Source organism: Drosophila yakuba, chromosome 3R, assembly GCF_016746365.2.
Source record: "Drosophila yakuba strain Tai18E2 chromosome 3R, Prin_Dyak_Tai18E2_2.1, whole genome shotgun sequence".
Classification (NCBI taxonomy): domain Eukaryota; kingdom Metazoa; phylum Arthropoda; class Insecta; order Diptera; family Drosophilidae; genus Drosophila; species Drosophila yakuba.
Genome location: NC_052530.2, coordinates 12,826,079 through 12,839,551, shown reverse-complemented (window position 1 = coordinate 12,839,551; position 13,473 = coordinate 12,826,079). Strand labels below are relative to the sequence as shown.

The 13,473-nt window shown below is 41.2% G+C and overlaps 2 protein-coding genes across 7 annotated transcripts; both read right to left on the bottom strand.

Moving 5' to 3' along the window:
- Positions 1-276: 276 nt before the first annotated feature.
- Positions 277-11,467, bottom strand: LOC26534581 (nocturnin). Of its 6 annotated transcripts, XM_015192365.2 has the most exons (8): positions 8,356-8,874; positions 4,135-4,401; positions 2,312-2,416; positions 1,786-2,018; positions 1,669-1,731; positions 1,424-1,545; positions 727-1,359; positions 277-663 (listed from the first exon to the last, which is right to left on the bottom strand). In XM_015192365.2, the coding sequence occupies exons 2-8, from the start codon at positions 4,212-4,214 to the stop codon at positions 454-456; spliced, it is 1,446 nt and encodes a 481-aa protein (XP_015047851.1). In that variant the 5' UTR covers positions 4,215-4,401; positions 8,356-8,874; the 3' UTR covers positions 277-453. The 6 variants fall into 6 exon arrangements, with proteins under 6 accessions (XP_015047851.1, XP_039231387.1, XP_015047849.1 ...); XM_039375453.1 differs by lacking the exons at positions 4,135-4,401; positions 8,356-8,874 and adding an exon at positions 11,175-11,467; XM_015192363.3 differs by lacking the exon at positions 2,312-2,416 and having other exon boundaries at positions 8,356-8,867.
- A 146-nt stretch (positions 11,468-11,613) lies between these two features.
- Positions 11,614-12,870, bottom strand: LOC6536599. The gene is made up of 2 exons (XM_002097139.4): positions 12,578-12,870; positions 11,614-12,177 (listed from the first exon to the last, which is right to left on the bottom strand). Exons 1-2 carry the CDS (start codon positions 12,844-12,846, stop codon positions 12,093-12,095), a joined length of 354 nt encoding a protein of 117 aa, XP_002097175.1. The 5' UTR covers positions 12,847-12,870; the 3' UTR covers positions 11,614-12,092.
- Between the last annotated feature and the right edge of the window lie 603 nt (positions 12,871-13,473).

Sequence of the window (13,473 nt, the reverse complement as noted above, 5' to 3'; positions counted from 1 at the left end):
AATCAAGTATACGCCCGGAACGACCGATTTCCGATAGAAAAAAAATTACATGCCTGCGCCAAAAAGTCGGCAATGCTTTTTAATGGTCTATAAATTCCATAAGAAATCTAAAAGGTAAGCAGATGTGCGTAGAAAATGTATTTATTTGACTTTGTTACTTAATTATAAAGAAGGCAATTCTACAGATCCTAGTAAATTAACTTCAGAACTGAACAATCTTTAGCTAGAAGTATCGATAGGAAATAACTTAGCGTTGTCGTAGAAAAAACACTTCAGTTAACTTTCTTCCATACTTTAATTTATTAATTGTGAATTTTGGATTATCATTTGTAAAAGCTGCAAACTGTAGTGCAACGGTTGTGTATGAGGCTAATATGTATCTAACAACTAATATCACAATCGATGTAATGTTATTGAAACTTCTTCTTCGGCGAATTATAAAACTGGTGTTTTCTATTGAATGGATCCATGCTTGCTGCCCTCCACTTCCGTTTCGTTTTCAGCATCGCTCCCACTTCCGCTTCCGCTTTCCTTTCCGTTTTCCGTCGGAGGCAACAGCTCAAAGTCGCACACCAGGGAAAAGTGATCCGATGGATACTGGAAGCTGGGTGTGCGGTTCTTGCCAATTTGCTCTCCGACCGGGAAGTCTAGACAGTTTTTGATCTGAAATCGACATATATATTTTTAAAGAATTTATTACCGCTTGAAACAACTTAGTGATCCTACCTTGAGGCGATCGGGTGTGTAAAAAACGTAGTCGATGGTGTGACACTCCTCGCCTTCTTCGCGAATCTTCCAGGTGGTGTAGGGTGGCTCTCGTTTCATCGATTTCGAGACGAACTCAACAACATCCTCGCTGGGATGCAGTACCTCCTCGCGCTCTAGCTTCACGTCGGCATAGGCACTGCCCAAGCGGAGGAGATCACATCCCAAGATCGTGGCATAGATGGGCTCCACCGGTTCGGCATTGAAATCGCCGCAGAGCAGCAGCGGCGTGTCGCCGGCAAACTGCTTCACAAACCTGATGAGATCGCGGCCCTGTTCGTTGCGCAATTTGGCCAAAAGGGCGCCATGGCGGGCCTTCAAGTGGGTGGTGGCCACACAGAATTCCCGACCACTGGAACGCATTCGCAGCCGGGCCGCGATGGCCACTTGGTTGCTCTGCACTCGCCACACCTCCAGGATCCTCGTATCGTAGCCCTGAAGCTGCAGTTTGTCCCTCTTATAGAAGATGGCACAGCCATCGGGTCCATTGTTCTGCTCGATGTACAGACATGGCGAATCCGGCTTCGGGAAGAATATGCCTGCGTAATTCTGGCTACCCAACACTGTCTGCAGGAACTTGAAGTGGTCTACTTCCTGTTTGAATATATCACGTTAAAGCGCAACTGGCTTAAAGATCGGGTGGATGGTGTTAATATACTTGCAGACAAATCACATCGGGCTGGTTCTGCAGGATCTCCTGGACAATCAGGTACTTGCGGTGCTCCCAGGTGAGAGCCTCCTCGGGACAGCGCACAAAGCCATCGTTGTGCTGGCCGAGAGCTAGGTTTCAAATGAAGAAATCGAGTTAAGTATATTAAAAAATTGTATCTAAATTAATTATAAATATAAAATGCAAATTCTTTCAACTTAACCTGAATTATTTAAATAATTTGAAATACGTACTTTGTGATAGGATGTTCCACTGCAGCAATCGAATGTCGTCGCCCTCAACTGGCGCACTGCAAACTGCAAAAATAGATTAAAATAAAGCCAGATGATAGGACAAGGATGCAATCCTACCCCTCGATACGGAGTTCAACTGCAGGCATCGCAGTCCGTCGGCGATATCCTCGTCCCTCAGGAGCGGTTTCAGGAAGCCGCGGGTGAGCAGCGCTGGCTGCTCGATGTCACCGCCCCTCAATTGCTGGACGTGCTGGAGGAGAGCCGAGGTGCTCAGACCGGCGGGCAGTACCAGGCCATCGTCCTGGGAGTCCACATTGTTGATCTTTGGAGCCGAGTTAAATGAGCCCATTCTGAAAAACGATTGTATGACTCAATTAGAGTAAAATCTTAGGACAATCACCTGTATATGAACTCGACTAAGCAAACGTGTTTAGCACTCACTGTTCGATTATATTGCTATATCAAAACACAAAGATTAACCCAATTGTAAAAGTCTTTCGTAGGCAACTCTTTGAATGTGTTTTCTCTTAGCATTTCAATCGAAAACAAATTAAAGCTTCTCGCAACAAACAAACGACTTTCAGCGAATAACACCAAATAAACAACATCAATTAAAACAAAGTTCACATTTTCTGGTACTCACAAAGCATCGGGTTTTCTATATAGAATTTTTCTCAGTATTATGCTGAAAATGAATAGACTATGACTATGACGCTGACTCGTATAAAATTTTCCCATTTTCACTTTGCTGCAAGGAGTTATTTGATTGGCGTAAAGTTTTTGTGTGTGGGGAAGAAAAATATTAAGAATTGTTAGGCTTTTCCATCAGATTTCATATGTTTAAAGTGTACAAAAGACATAAAAGTTTATAATTTAGAAAATGGGCGATTAAAACAAGGAGTTATTGATAAGCTGTTAAACTATAAAAGCTTTTTTAAAACTCTTTCTCAACTAAAGATATGTTTGTTATTCTTTTGAATCATTGTTGCTGGGTAGCTTAAAGATCATTTTGGCAATGTTTTCACTTTCATGTCAAACGTGAGTATAGAAAGGACTCTTCTAGGAGTCTTCAATTATAATAAATTCTTTACTGCTTAGAAATCAAAGCTGATTTGTACTCATTGTTGTTTCCTTTATCAAATGAATCTGACTTCCTGCTGCTGGATTCGATCACGCTAATCTGTGTAGCCTACAGCTGAGACTGAGTTCTCATATTGATGGATAGAACGTTTCTGGTTTTGGTGGGTCTCAGTTCTCGGCAATTAGCACGTATGCTCCGATTCTAAGAAGATTACCGGCCACCAGAGAGGGGCATTAGATGCGGGTGGGGGTAGGGGTGGAAGAATCTGGAACGCCCACGCGACGATAATCCCCGCGAAACAAAAACAAAGGCGAAATGTCGCTCGGTCAATAGCTTCGCAGCTGTTCGTCTGGTTTCCATCGATCCGCGAGAGAATCGAAACCAGTTCCCGCCGGGGATTGAGTGGCGAATGGCGACTGGATTTGGGGCGTACGGGTTTCGGCATGTCACCGCAATCAATCAACCGCCGCCGGTGGATCAGTTGCCCCTCATCTCACAGCTCACATCTTACATCGCAACCCATCATCTCCTCACCTGGTCAGCATCACTTTTTGCAGATAGGCCTTGCGATCGTTTTTGCAGGGCGCCTTGTTGGCTCGCTTAATGGGTACTGTTGGCTCCATGTCTGCGGCAGGATCAAAGGATTCGGACTCGAATGTTTTGCACTTCGAATGGGTATCACTTTGGTGGGGGATGTGATGTGGTGACTTTGCGATCTTGGGGGCGCCGGAACGAGGTGCGCTTGCAAGCGACTTTGGCGAAACTGAATGCCAACTGAAGTGCGGGGTTTTATTAGAGAGATCATTCGCGCTGGAGGCAGCGAAAAGATCGCGAGGAGAGCACGCACAAACGGGTATTTCGCATACGAGATGTATCTGCAAGATACTAAGCAGATACCGATACAGATACCCCCAGAACGAGATCAATACGTTCGGCTCACGTGTGGAGAGCTCCCGCGCCGAAATGCTAAACAAAAGAACGATTCTATAAGTACGACGGACCGACTGGCTGACTTTGCTGGCTGGCTGGCTGTTTGGCTGGGTGGCTTGTTAAATATTTATGGCTATCAGTTAATGAAAACAAAAGTGCTGTATGTATGCATGCATGCATGCAAAAAAGTGGAGAAAATAGCAGCCAGCATCCAAGCCAGCATCCTTAGATAAACAATGGCGGTGTTGTATGCCTAAGCAGTGTCCCAAGTGTTCTCAAATGCAAATTGCGCAGACAAAAGATACAATTGTATCTGCACAATTTATACAGCAACGCAGTTACATGCCTAATGAGCTTTCCACCCAAGCTATATAGTAGCTATATCTGTATCTGTAGCCGATTCGGCATACGGGGGATTTCGCATATAATTTCGTTTTCTATTTCGATTTCGTTACCTGGGAATCGGAACGGCCACACGTCTTGCGAACGTCTTCGATGTGACGATCAAACGCGACGTTTTCATTAGAAACTCCATTTTGAACTTTTTGTGCAAACTTAACGCTTGTCCCAAGTCAAATATCACTTTTAGTTTGTTATCTTTCGGTTTCTGACTTTTGAACTGGGATTCTTGGTTTCTTGGTTAGATATTAGGATAACTTGAAATGTTTTATATTTAGTGTCAGTATGGCAATGTCAAAGAGACGCGGCCCCATCTGTGTTTCCTAGAAAGGTAAAATGATTACGAGGTTAATGTTTAGTATATAATTATTTGGGTTCTCTTCGCTGAACGTCACTTGCAAAATGCCCACTAATCTCGGTGCAGAATTTCGGACCTGAGTTAATCAAATAAGGCACGTGCCGAAACACTTTCGTGACCCAAACGCAATTAATGCGTTCATTGATAAAATCTTTTTAGTTCATTTGCACAGATATGACGGCAATTAGGTTGCCGGTTATGAGTTATCACTTAATGGAAAGCCATTAGGTTTTTAGCTTTGTGATAGATAAGACAACAATATCGATACTAATGCCCATGAAAACTGTGTTTGATTGGGAAAATTATCACTATAAGCACTACTACTACTAATTAGAATTGCAATTGTTTGAAATCTGCTATTCATAAACAAATATAAAATTCTGATAATGCTGCTGCTAGACCTTATATTTTTAAAAAATCTGTCGTTTTTCCGCCTTTCCTGGCACACAGCTATATACTACCTATATACGCGTATACTGTCAGTTTTGTCATGATCACTTTCGCGCAAATTGTGCAAGGTTAGTTTTTGTTGCTCTCGGGGATCGGTTGTTGTTGCTGTTGTCGTTATTGTTGATTGCCGCTAAGTGGCTTTGAGGCCTGGCCAATGGCTAAGAACACTTGACACGCTGCCAGCCATGAACTTGATTTATAAGCGCGACAGCCGCGCTACAGCATATGGTTATGGTTATGCTATATGGTGCCTTTAAGAAACGAGTCTCTCACCTCACCAGATACAAGAGCAAATCGCGAGGCGGCTCGAACTCAAACTCTCCCATGCCAGTTGCAGCGGCGGAACTACTCTGGCTGAGATTGATATCGATACGGGATGGGCTGGCCACGCCCAGCTCTTCGTCCATTTCCATTTCCTTTTCGAATTCCAGTTTTCGCGCCGCCAGCCGCTGTTTCATCTGAACGGTGGAGGTCATGGCCGAGGTCTTGGCCACAGCTTCCGCGATCTCGTACTGCCTGAGGAAATCCTGACGCACACCATCCAACGTGAGACCTTGGGGCCGTCTGCACTCGGGACCACACAGGCGCTGGCACATCTCATTGATGGCCGACTGGCGATCGGTCAGATGATCGGGTGCCGTTTGCAGGCAATTCGAGCAGGGTATATCCCTGTGCCGATCGCCAGCCAGTTTACTTTCGTCCTCTTGGTGATTGGGTGGCTTGAAATCCTCGTCGTTGGGCGAGGGTGGCTCATCCGTTACGCTGAACAATTGCGGTGGCTTGTCATCCTCCTCCAGTACCTCGGCTTCATTGTCGTTTCTTCGGTAATCCAAAGGATTGGCCTCCAAATTCAGCAAAAGAGCTGTCACTGGCATGGCCTTGCCCAAGGCGGGCTGACGACGATGGCCATAGTTTTCTCGTAGTCCCGTATTGCACTTTTGATCCATTGTCACTTGGCGCTGCTAGTTTTGAGCCAGTTTTAGTCACTTATCATTGGCCACGCTGCGTATGCGTAATATTCGATGCACTTCTGGCCGTTTAGAACAGCCAACAATTAATACGCGCGTGCGTTGCCTTTCCTTATTTATATCTTCTGGCCGACTCTAGTCGAGATCGAGGCAATCAAGTGCCAACTGCCACTGGCAGTTGCTCAGTTCCCTGATCGGATCTCTCTCCGTAGTTTCTCATTAAAAGAGCAGACAGATTGCCGCTGTTCAGTCATTCAGTCATGTAGTCATTCAGCCATAGGTTTAATAAACGGCATAAAATTGAAATCGCCGCTCTCATTCGGTTTCGTTTAAAGGCAAACCACATTTTGTTTTATTACTTTCCAAAATGTCAAATTTGTTGTTTGCAAAATAGAGATTTGATATCGATTGACCAAAAAGTCAGCAGCTCAATGCCCAACAATACTTTCATCTTGACGTGACTTTAAACTTGACCCGATGATTCAGAATCGGAACGACAAGCGTTGTTATTATTTCGAAATCATAACAAACAAGATTCCACTCGAACTTTCAGCCGCTTAAGGTTACATCGAGTGTGAAATAATTGCAGTATATTTCAAAAATTGTGTTTACACAACATGATAATTAAAGGAAGTACTTTGTATTAAGCTCAAATATTCAGTTCTAATCAATTGTGAATGTGTTTCTTAGTTCCCAAGTGCTGCACTGGAATTCCGTATTCCGCAGACTCAATCAATTACAGATAAATAAAGAACAATTTTCAATCAGCTGCGATTGATTAATTACGCCCTATGTCAGCTGCCTGTCACTCGACTTCCACACAAACATAATTAATTTTACGCCTCAGTTTGTTCCTCCTCCAAAATTGCAATCACAACCGAAAGAGAGGAAAGGCAAGAGCCTCCAATGCTAATTTGTAGCTAATAAATTATTATGCACTTTCATGATTTGCATTAATTCAAGAGCAAATTGATTGCAATTCATTTGGCTAATAAACTAAAAGCAAATTGAATGAACACAACGACTTCCATTCATTTCCGCAATACGACAAGTTATAGTATCTATTTATCTTTTAAATCGTTTAAAGTCAATTGCAAACAATTTTTAAATATAATTATTAGCTGTATTACTTCAAAGTGTTAGCGCTTTTTGGCGTGGAATTAAGTGACATTAACTTTTTTATTTAATATTCTCATATATTTTGAAATGTTCTTAAAATCAGCCTAAGAGTAGGCAATTATTTTGATTTTACATAGATTTTACATAATGAAAAGTTTGTTAGACATGAGAAACCTTTTACATATACATTTTATGAACTTTAAAATCTCGGAAGTTGGTAGATACATGAATAATAAATAAAAAATAATGGTAAATAAAAAATAAAAATAAATAAATAATTTGGATTTGACTACACAAATATTAATCAAAGAACTTGTATTCTTCTATGTAAAAACAGTTTCCCTAATTCTTTGTTTGTGCAGCTGTTATTGAACTTGATCTACATCCAAGTTTATGTACTATATTTTTAGCTGTACATACCTACATATATAGCTTCAGTCAATTATCGATGTAGCACTAATGAAATATAATAATCTCTTTCCCTTCCGCAGGTGTGACTGCTCTGCAAACGTTTAAACGTATCTCAATTTTTTCTGGCAATGCACTGCGGAAAGTCGAGCGAAATCAACAAGAGCAGCGGCCGACATTGAGTTTTATTTATATGGCTATATGTACATACATATGTATGAACCTGGGGATTCGGCCAAATGCCACATGAACTTGGCAACAGGTTCGCTCAATTTATGACAGGCCTTTTCCTCGTGGGAGTGATAAGAGGCGTTTGGGAAGCGAAACTTAGTAAGTTTTTGTTAATTCAGCTGACTTTGTTGTAGCAAGACACCTGCTGCCGCTGGCTGATCGGGTCATCGATTATTAATTTGATATAGGCTAATCTGAAGCGAACCAAAAACGAATAAAAAAGGGGAAAAACGCCAGGGATGTGATAACCTTATCAGGGTATGATACACACGACCAGCTGGGATGCTCGACTATCAGATGACCTGTACTGCTCCCAGATGTTACAGAATATAGCGATTGTAAATACGCAAGCTGCGCTATCTCTCAATGCTTACTCAACTGATTTAAACATTTAAGGCTTCTTATCACATCTTTCGGGAACTCTTATCAAAAGATTTCGATTTTTTGTACCGCACACCAGCATTTTGCTTGCGTCTCTGCATTTGTACAGGGTATAGACCAAAAGAGTACGCGATTATTTTTGTTATACAACAGCAAAGCGACAGATTGGGACACATACTCGTACTACATGCGGTTGGTGAGTATCGCAACGGCACTGGCTTGGAAAAAACTGGTTCTACTCCGGCAAAAGCTGATTCCATCTGGAGGCTTGAACCCTGAAACTTAAACTGCTATTCCGGGCACTTTGCAAGTGGTTCGTTCAGTGGAGCAAACTGACTAGGTCCTGCATCCCATCAACTCACCATTTTGCAGCCTGCACTACAGAGCACTACCACACATGGTTAGCTGGTGATCGAGAAGTATCCAAAGTGTCCGCGGGGATTTTACGCGAACCGAGTGGGCGTCTAATGCGGACTGACAAGCGTTTCAAATGCTCTGGCGAGCTGAAAAGAACTAAACTCGATGGTACGTGCCTTGCGACATTTATACCAACGCTCTCAGCGCCCGGCTGCTGATAAGGATAATGCCAAGAGACCTCTCTGTTTGTCCGGCCGACAGAGGCAGCACACCAGCAATACACCATCAGCACACCCATCAGCACACCATCAGTACACCATCATTACACCATCGGTTCACCAACACCATTGCACAATCGACCGGCGAGTGGACCCCTCGCTCTCTCGGAGATTCTTGCTCTCCCCCTCATTATCGTAATGAGTTCAATGGCTGACGCTCTCAGGGTTTGTAACACTAGTGTGAATTCGGTTGTTTGCATTCTATTGGGCACATCCCGCGTATGAGTGATGCAAGTATAGAGGCGGTTGATAGCTTCTGGATTTTAAGGTTCTTGATCATTTTCTGCGAATCATAAAATTTACTCAATATCTCATTTTCTTATATATATTTCTTTTCAAAATATTCCCATATATAACTGTATTATAATGTATTTAAGCGCAGAATAGTGTTCATGTTGTTTAACAACGAATACTTTATTCGCTTAAGATACGACATTCCACATTCCCGAATTTCATCTTTCGGGCTTCCTAAATACAGATCTATTCTTATTTTTCTATTTAATACCTTTTTGCTTCATAAAAACATCACTTAATGTGATCTTCAAAGGTCTGTAATCTTTAGCATATTTAAAAGGCATTTCCCAATCGCTTTCCCCCTCAAAAGCAAAGACTCAAAGACGTCAATCAAGTGACTCACTTACTTTGTTGGACCTGAGTGGGTCAATTGTAATTTGTAATTTTGCGCTGATAACAATGCCATTGACATGAGGATCGTGTCTGGTCTAGTGTCTGGTTTTGTGGGCATATCTTATCGGGCACGTTTATAAGGTAGGGAACCACTTGAAACCGTTTCGCCCAGCATAATTCGCTCGAGCGGGTCAGTTATAAAACTTTCAAATGGAATGTGATTTACAACTTATCGATTAGAACGGGGAATGCAACCAAAAGTGACGTAGGCCGGATCTTGTTGGTTTTAATTAGTTTGGGGCGGTTGGTTTTGCGTAGTTCTCGCAAATCCTATACTCCCAGTTGGCCTGTCAAGGTCACTGGTGAGTGTGAGTCCGTTTGCTGATTAGGTGGTGAATACAACTATTTAGTTCCATCATATAGCTGAGTGTATTTAGTGCTTTATTACGCGCAGCCAGTGGTCTAGCCACTGAGATTAGATAAGGATTTCGAGTGGACCAACCGCGGCCTTCGGTATAAAGTTCACTTTTTAGTTTATCTTCTATACTATATGGTTCTAATTAAGGAGGTTTGTTGTCATGTATGCCGTACCAGTCTGCTGGTCTTATACTTGCACCTTATCAATTGGTGAGTGAAAATAAGAAACGCGTGCCGTTCACATAATGTGAATACATATTTACGAATGCAAATCATAAATACTTTAGTAAATATTTTGAAATTTGAACTGTTTTCTACAACTTAAAGTAAATATTCTTATCTCATGTTTTTAACGGAATATATAAACATCTGTAAGTTTTACATCTTTAACTGAGTCATACCAGCTGTGTCGGGTTTTCGTTAGTTAGTTTTATTTAATCTATAAAATCTGATTTTGTATGTCAAATGTTAAGGTTAATGCAGGGTACACATTTTACATACACATACATACATTTATGACAATGATGGATAAGAAGATAAGATAAGTACTACCCAATAAGCTTATCTTTTCTATATATATTCAAAGACAAAGATTAATTGGTAGATAATAGCTGTTGTTTGCACATTAATGCTGATTGGTTAATAAATGAGTATATTGATCGATTGCATTAATGAAAGGGCACAGCTATCTTAACTTACAAGCAATCTCAGGTAAATCGATATATAATTGTTACTAATAACCACTGAAAAGGACATTTAATTTGCTTCCACCGAATTACCCGCAGTAACGAATGCACTCAACAAGTGGAATATTTCGTAGACGGGAAATTGCGGTCAATTGTAATGAAATTACGGTTTCCTCCAACAAGTAATATCCACTTTAATCAGAACAGATCTTATGTGCTCGTTGTTGAATTATTTGTACAACGCCCTTTTCAACTGAAGAGCTGAAGAGCACCAAAAAACGCCCACACAAAAGGACAGTTATATTAATTAAAAACCCATTTCTTTGCCAACTAAAGACACACACACAGGCACTTTGGTAAATTACAATCTCCACATGGAACAAAGCACATCCAATTTCCTACCGACCTCAAACCCAAACAAAAACGTGGTGCTACTGCTTGGTATTTTAGCGGGGGGTGGGGAGGTAGCGCGGGTGAACTGCCGTCTCTTTCGCGCTCGCACTAGTCAGCAGATTGGAGCAAAATTTGTATTTTTGTGTAATAAACTGCAGGTCCGCCAACAAACCGCATAAACAATAAAGAAGAAACTAAAGGAAAAACGGCAAACAAAGAGCGAGACGCAAAAGCTTCACAAAGGAAACTTAATTTATGAAAAGCAGCCACAAACAACGAAATATTTTCCCCATTTGTTATATCAATAAGCTTCAAGATTTCCACAGTTTTGAGGGAGGAAAAAAGGGCGAACCAAAAGGACAAAGCCCGGCACACCCAAAATCAAAAGTTTGTAAGTAATATTAGGTAATTGCGGCCACTTACAAGAGCTTCTTGGCGAATTTGTAGAATGCCACCAGTAGGTAAACAAGTGTGGAAATTAGCTTCATGGTGCACTCAGCCCTTTGTTTATGTTAATTAAACTTGTATAATTGGTGAAAACTAATTTTTAAGTGCCTTAAATCGAAGTTCACTTTCATCAAATCGAATTTGGGAAATTTCCTTAATAGCTCGTTTGTTTGTCGAAAATTTGGAGAAAAAAAACACGATCCCGAAAATTTGGTTAAAATTTCACTATCAATGTCATTTCCGCGTCGAACACGTTTTCCACACTAAGCGGGCACCACGAAAAAAAAAACTTTGAAGATAACGCTTTCTGTGACGTATTAGTATTGGTGCAAGGCGGCAGAAAGTAAAAGCCAAACTGCAGAGCTGCACCGACTACCGAATGCACTTTTCGAAGAGTAACGAAGGATAAGACCACTTTCAAAATATAAGCAAAGATTTTTATTTAGAGAAAAACAGTAAATTCAGAGGGATAACTTATGTTAGTTGTTAAATTATTTATTTTTTTTTTTATTATTTTTTCTTTTTATATTAAAACAATTCTGGTCCCAAAAGTTTGTTGTGCAGTGCCTAACAATCCGATTTAAATATATATTACTAATTACATATTCTTTTTGAAAAAGTTAATATACTCGAATGTAATGCACAAAGTCGCGTCACTAAACTTTTGTTGTGAGCTTAAGAGTAACACAGAGCTTTCGTTGCTCTGTAAAGCTCTACGATTTCATCAGCTGTTGCAGAGCTTACGACATTCGTGTAAAGTAGGGTAAATAATGCAACTTTTGATAACAGTTTACAGCGGCCACTTAACAGTAACATTACATCTTATGCTAAGTTCGAAGTTAACAGAGCTACGAAATTCGAAGAACTACATCCTTATGTAATTTGGCCGATCGGTCAGCAATTCGATGGCCTATAGTCGTAGGCAGGTCCCATGCGAATGTATATGTTGCCGGGCTCGTTCAGACGCTCTTCCATTAGCCTGCAAATATAATTTTTGTAACAACTTTGTTTTTATTTGTTGAAGCACATAATATTGTATCTCAAAGATTGTATCTTAATTACGGCACTCAAGTTTCTTTAATCTTTTTGTAGGCTCATGCTGAGTGTCAGCTTTAGTAACATGCCCGTTTTAAACTAAATGGAAAACGTTTACTTGATTAAAACAGTCTATATAGAATTTAGTTTTTGGTTTATGTGTATTTAAAATATCGCAAGAGACATACGTTTTTTCTTTGAAAACACTTTAATTTAATATGTATTAGCTTAGAATAGGGACTATCTAGCAGGTGCACATAGGCAAACCTTGGCGTAAACAATAACAATGGGCTTATCTAGGCCACTCGATTATACTATATAGAATGTATGTTTATCATGCATACCGTTTTTCTGCCTCGCTCTCGCAACTCCGATAGCCTTTCCGCCGGGCCGATTTGTTAAGACGTAACGATCGCCTCATTTCTTTGGGCAGCGGCTTATTCGTTTCGCGGCGGAGAAAACTACCGAACTTGTGGCACTTCTCGGCGAGATTGTGCCACACCAGCAGGATCAGACGCGTGTGCCGTCGCGACGATGCGGATGCGGATGGGGTTTTGGCACCTTTGGCGCCACAATCGCACAGTTCGGTGGTGGAGACAACCCACGACGACATTTTGACACTGACTGACTTTGTCAGACTCTTTAACGCTCCAACAACCGCCAACGGCCACTTGGCCGGCCAATTGATAAGATTCCCAGTCGGCAATCGAAGCGTTTCTTTAAACAAGTGCCGGATGTGGCAGACAATAGGCTAAAACTGAAGCAGTACCGATTGCAGCTGAATTAGCACCGCATTCAGTATTACAGAACATTTCGCAAAACCGGTATAATTCCCTTTGCCATGCAAGCAGACGAAGCCTAGTTTCCTGCCCGAGGGACAGGACTCGGCAGTTGTGATTCCAAAATGAAAACCCAAATGAAATGCACTGAAAATGTGGCGACAAAAGTGTATCTTTCAATGTATTATGTAATATAATGTGCATATCACTTTGTTTTTCATTGTCTTTATTTATTTATTTGATTTTTATGATGCGAAACTGGAAGTAAAGGTGTACAAATAGTATGCACATTTTTCCCAGTGCACTTTCTGCAGTTATGAATTTTGGCCATTGAACATTTTCAATAAAAGTCTCTGTCTGATGGTCAACAGCCCAAATAGCCAGCCTCTTTGGGCGAGTTAAGGATATGCCCATTGAGAGCATGTCCTGTAACAAAATACAAATAGATGCGTTCGTCCGGC